General features: G+C 58.8%; 1 protein-coding gene, 1 long non-coding RNA gene and 1 other non-coding gene across 3 annotated transcripts; 1 reads left to right on the plus strand and 2 right to left on the minus strand.

The window, feature by feature from the left end:
* The first annotated feature begins 466 nt into the window (after positions 1–466).
* GNGT2 (guanine nucleotide binding protein (G protein), gamma transducing activity polypeptide 2) lies at positions 467–2740 on the plus strand. Its single transcript, XM_014958914.1, has 3 exons — positions 467–920; positions 1913–2002; positions 2386–2740. The coding sequence occupies exons 2-3, from the start codon at positions 1919–1921 to the stop codon at positions 2509–2511; spliced, it is 210 nt and encodes a 69-aa protein (XP_014814400.1). The 5' UTR covers positions 467–920; positions 1913–1918; the 3' UTR covers positions 2512–2740.
* On the minus strand, positions 1133–4702 carry LOC106897918. The gene is made up of 3 exons (XR_001413846.1): positions 4332–4702; positions 2747–2827; positions 1133–1684 (listed from the first exon to the last, which is right to left on the minus strand). It is a non-coding gene; the product is annotated as an uncharacterized LOC106897918 (long non-coding RNA).
* Positions 4703–5091: 389 nt separating this feature from the next.
* On the minus strand, positions 5092–5163 carry TRNAQ-UUG. The gene has a single exon. It is a non-coding gene; the product is annotated as a tRNA-Gln (tRNA).
* Positions 5164–5480: the final 317 nt, after the last annotated feature.

Below are 5480 nucleotides of genomic sequence, written 5' to 3' on the forward strand. Positions count from 1 at the left end.
GAAAAGCCCCCCGCCGCCCCCAGGGCCCCCCCCCCCCCATCACCGGGTCCTGGCCCAGCTCAGGACACTGAGGGATGTGACAAGTGACCCCGCGGCGGTGCCCGTCCTTCCCTGGCCCGGGGACAGCGTGTCCTTCTCCGGGCTTTGCCAACCACGTTTCACATCCCCACGGGTGAGGCTCTGCCGAGGGCAGGAAATTCCCACTTCCCCGGTGCTTGGAAATCCCCCCCCCCTCCTCCGCCCTCTCCTCTTCTTCTTCCTCCTCCTCCTCCTCCTTCTGCTTCCTCGGGGCCTCCCGGCCTCAGCCCCAGCAACTTTGCACCGTCGGGACAGGAGCAAAACCCGCGTTAGGGCTTGGTCCTTCCTGAGCCCGTGGCCCCACCAGCACAAGGACGAGGGAAATGATGAATTTCCTCCAGCACCGTCCCAGCTCCTCACGCCCTGAAGCACCAAGAGCCGCCCGAGCTGCTCCCGCTCCCCACCGAGGCTGCTCCAGCCCCGGGAGGTCCCCCCTCACCCCATCTCCCCTCCTCTCCATCCCTTCCCAAACTCCATGAAAGCTGCTCCCAATTCCCACAGAGGTCAGTCCCTCTGCCCCAACAGGTCCCACACACCCATGGTCAGGGGGTCAAGGGCTTCCCGGCCACCCATCCTTCCTCCCCCATCCTCACCCTCCCCACGGCCCCACCACCGATTACCCCAGGGCTTTGAGGCTAATGCCCAACACCTGACCAGCTTATTCTCCTGAGTCTATTATCAGCTTAAGGACCAAAGACATCTGCTCCCCGCTGCCCTCCCAGAGAGCTGGAGGAGTCTTCCAGCCCGGATCAGGAGAGCGAGGGTCCAGTTGACGGGTGTCTCCTCTTGGATGGGTCTCTGAACATCTCACCGCTGAGAGGGGCCACCCCTCGTCCCCGGAGGTAAGTGGCTTCGCTCCTTCCAGCTACAAATGGCATCGTGGGGGTCCACCTGGTTTGGGGGGCACCTCCTCAGTGGGTTGGTGGCACAGCTGGGCTGTGGCTTTCGGCTCCTTGTGCTCTGCCAAAAGCATCTCACGGGGCATCGGTGGGAAGAACCAGTGGGGTTCAGGGCACAAAAGCTTGATGCCAAGGCATGTTTTGCCTTAATCAGGTTTATTTTATTTAAAATGTTATGGCCAGGTTTTCAAACCCAAGTTGAACAGGTCTCGGCAGGGCAGGCCAGCTGTGCAGGAATCTCACATAAAACCCTCGAGTGGGCTTTCAGGAAAACCAGAGTTGGGCTTTTCCTACCCACAAGGCCCCAAAAACCTTCTGTTGCAAGAAGTGATGCCTCTGCCGAGCTCATGGCAATGAAGGGGCCTCAATCCATGTTGGCACTTACCCAGGGAGCGGGTATAAGGAGGGGAGAGAGGGCAAAAAACAGAAAAAAAAAAGATATTTCCTTAGAAAACCTGCAAAGATGCTGTTGCCCAGGCACAGGACACAGATCGGGAGGTCTGCAGACCTGGGCATCCTGGTTCTCCGATGGCGCTGCTCCGACAGCCCCGAGGCAGCGGCTTTTCTCCAGGCTCAGCCAGCCCCACCGAACCGGGCACCTCCTGTCTTGGGGAAACAGCTCCTGTGGTAGCAAAAAAACCTCTTGAAAAATCAGGCTGGATCCTCCTCCGCTGCCCTCGAGCTGCATCTGTCGCTCGTTGTGCCTGCTGAGAACAAGCAAATGAAAATCTGGTTACAGCAGATGTTACAAGAAGGGTTTTGAAAGGTGCTTTCAGCTTTGGGTTATTTCTTTTTTAGCATCAGCCCATGTCTCACCATGGGGGTGGCCGAGACATTAGCGGCGTTCGCAATACTCTCAGGGCAAAGCAATAGTCCTAACGTGCCTTAGAAGCCCATTTATCTACTAATAATGAGCCTTTTCCCTGTGGTTACAGGGCAAAATGGCTCAGGACATGACAGAGAAGGAGCTGCTGAAGATGGAGCTGGACCAGCTGAAGAAGGAGGTGAAGAACGAGAGGCAAATGGTGAGTTTTTCACCCAAAGCACAACGGTGCTGTTCCCCAGGGTAACTTCCTGACCTGATCGTGCTGCGAAGGCAAAAAAAAACCCAAACCCACAACCTCTGAAATGAAACCTCACATAAAGGCACAAGCCTGTGCGCTCGCACCTCTCCCCTCGAGGCAAACGTGCCCCTTGGGCTCAGCCCCACATCCCCAAAGCTGGGAACTGCAGCCCCCCCACGCAGCGAGGTGCCCATAGCACCTCCAGGGACACCCCACTCTGGGTGGGATCCTCACGGCGCCGCAGTTTCTCCCCCCTCGAAGGGGTCTGTGGGCAGCCGAGGAGCCCAGCTCCACAGCCAGGGTTCCTTCCCATCTCCCACACGGAGCATCTCCTTCCTTGGCAGGTCTCCAAGACCGGCAAAGAGATCAAGGAGTACATCGAGTCCATGGCGGGCGAGGACCCGCTGCTGAAAGGGGTCCCCGAGGACAAGAACCCCTTTAAGGAGAAGGGCGGCTGTACGATAAGCTGACCCCCCCACACACCCCCCTGCTGCTGTCGCCGCCGGGCACAGGGATGCTCCCGTGTGTAAGCCAAGACTGTCAGAAACCTGCTTTCCCTGTAGTCTGACCTCAGTGCTGGGGAGTCCAGAACCAAAGCGTAGCACATCTGAAGGATGGCAAACGGAAAAAGAAAAAAAAAAAAAAAAAAACCAACCAAAAAACCCCCAACGAAACAGACCAAAATGAAGAAAAAAAGATAATTACCCCACGGCCACCGGAGATGAGGTCCAGCAGCCAGCCCAGTCTGTGCTTTCGTGCTCCCACAGCTGATTTACGTTTGGTTTCCTGCAAGCAAAACTTCTGCATTTTCAGCTGCAAAGTGGGCTTTAACGAAACGGCAGAGCTGGGTCTCGTCTCCAAGCAGCCCAGCCCCGGTGCCGAGCCCCTGCTTGCTGCAGAAGAACCTCCCAGCACGACCTTCCTCAAGCCATTTCCTCTCGGTGCCTCAGTCTCCCCACCTGGCACAGGAGGGCAATGCCCATCCCTTTGTTTGGAGGCTTCCAGGGGGTCTGAAAGCTTTCTTCTCTTTATTCCTACGCATCCCACCAGCCGGTGACCACCACCATCCTCCACTCCTACAGCCCACGGCTTCACCCACCAGGCACCTTACATCCAGAGCCAGGGGATGGGCATGGGAATGAAGGACCCCCCCAACCAGCTTGTTCAAAACCCTCACCCCACCTCTCCGTCTCACTTCCTCCCCTGGAAACCCCCCAGCAGCTGTGGGAAAGCAAGCCCAGGGCTCTCAGGTCATGCTTGTGACCATGGTGGCTCCAAGCATCGCCGCCACTTCACCATCATCTCCTCTCCGCTGCCACGAGCGGGCCCCAAAGCCTCATCCCCCCGTGTCCCATCGGTGACGGGGATGACCTGGAGCAGGTCGTTTGGGGTGGCAGCAGATCCTTGGAGCAAGACAGGACCCACCAAGCCCTAAGCGAGCAATGCCCAGGCCACAATCCTCCTGCTCCCAAGGGCAGATTTTTTTTCCAGGCCAAATTTCATCCCTTACTTGAAATAAATAAGCACAGCAGCTGGGGCACAACCTGCTTCCAAGTTCAGTAGGGAGATACCTTGGGGAAGATTTGTGGGGTTTGTTTTTTGAGGCTTTTTTGGAGGTGTTTGGGTAGGGATTTTTTTTTTGTTTGCTTTTTTGTTTTGTAGGTTGTTTTTTTTTTTTTTAAATCATACATATTATCTTTAGGAAAACTCTCCAAAACTTCCCCAGACAACCAACCCCCAAACAGAAGCAGCAGCTCTTTCTTATTTCTCAGAGCCCCCCAGGTCCCCTCCCTGCCGCAGTCTGTCCCATCCCGCTTCTGCTTCATGCCAGCCCCCCCAGGACACGCTCCCCCCAGGCCCAGCCAGTCTCTGCTCGGGGGTGACACCCGTCCCACCACACGTTTAGACACAGCAAGGCCACCGGCGGCGAACAAAGGGCAGGAATGAACATCCCCCCAGCCCTTGGAGGAGGCTGCTGGGGAAGAAGCGATGGTGCAGCAGGTTGGGAAGGCCCTGGGTCCACCATAACGCTGGTGGCTGCTGCTGGGCCTCCGGGAGCGCACGGAGACAGGCCTGGGAACAGTTTAAATGCAGGGAAATGGCTTTCAACCCCAACTGGAGTGGCGTTTTCCTGCTTCCAGGCCACTGCTTGATCCCACAGCCAGGCTGGCCTGGGCACCAGGTCCTGGGGGCAGAGGGGGCCCAGCCCCAGAGACACCCCATGGTGGCAGAGGGTGGACACAAGTTCCTCAGTTCCCCACTGCTCCCCCCAACCAGCGCCTGCACGCACCTTCCTAGCCAAAAATAAAAGAGAAAAATAAAGGTGGTTTTGTTCTTGCTCGCAGATGCTAAATAAACCCTCCAGCTCGATTGCAGCCTGCGTCCTTCTTGCAGCAGGGCCTGCAGCCCTGAGGAGAGCGGCTTCTCCCGGGGCCAGGCGGCGCTGGGGAGCCCGGCCTGCCCCTAATCCCTCCGGGTCTCCCGGGATTGACCCGTTAATCGACGTTAAACGGCTGGAAACCTGCGTCAGAGCCGGCTAAGCCGCTGCTGAAGGGATTCGGGACGATTCAGGCCCAACGCCGGCTTAAAGCAGGGCCCTTCCAGCCCAAGGCCCCTCACACCGCCCACTCCCGTCCGCGAACCCGCGACCATGGATCTCCCCTCCGCTCTAACGCTGTAAGGCCGTGGGAGGCGGGGCGCAACGCGCTTCCAGCCAATAGCAGCGCGGGAAGGCGAGAGTGTCAGCCAGCGCGCCCAATCAGCGCCGGCACCACCGCCCTCTGCCCCGCCCCGCCGCTGACACGCATGCGCTGTGAAGAAGCGGCGCCCACGCACAAAATGGAGACACGCATGCGCCGTGAAGAAGCGGCGCCCACGCACAAAATGGAGTCCGATAGGGGCCCGGAGAGTGCGGCGGCCGGGGCGACGGACACCCGGTGCTGCCCTCCCGTTCCTCCCCCGCACACACCGGTTGGCGGCCGCCTCCCGCCGCGTTACCGAAGGATAAAACAAACAAACAAACATATATAAAAATAAGAAAAAGGAATGCGAGGTCCCACCGAGATTTGAACTCGGATCGCTGGATTCAAAGTCCAGAGTGCTAACCATTACACCATGGGACCGCTGCGTGCGATGGACGGAGCCGCAGCTTCAGACTATCCTAACGCCGCCCACGCGTGAATTTTTCACTTCCCCCCCTACACACACAAACCCCCCCACCCCGTGATAACGGGGTTTTGCTGCCTATCTCCCCGCTCCGGTACCCCTCGGTAGCCCGGGGGTGGCCCCACTCTGCTCCACACCCAGCCTTGGTGGAGGGGGGGTCCCGCGTTCACCTCCGTGGGCAGCACCGATGCTGCAAACCCAGGATTCAGCTTCATCCCCCGTAAGGGGGGGGGGGGGGGGGGAGACGGCCCACCCCCCCCCCCCCCCACCCCCG

This window comes from Calidris pugnax, unplaced genomic scaffold (genome assembly GCF_001431845.1).
Source record: "Calidris pugnax isolate Ruff unplaced genomic scaffold, ASM143184v1 scaffold335, whole genome shotgun sequence".
NCBI lineage: Eukaryota > Metazoa > Chordata > Aves > Charadriiformes > Scolopacidae > Calidris > Calidris pugnax.

Bases quoted from the DNA above. Each gene is read 5' to 3' on its own strand.
- GNGT2 (XM_014958914.1), top strand. From the start codon at position 1,919: ATGGCTCAGGACATGACAGAGAAGGAGCTGCTGAAGATGGAGCTGGAC. The intron at 2,003-2,385 runs GTGAGTTTTTCA...CTTCCTTGGCAG, and splicing joins TGAAGAACGAGAGGCAAATG to GTCTCCAAGACCGGCAAAGA.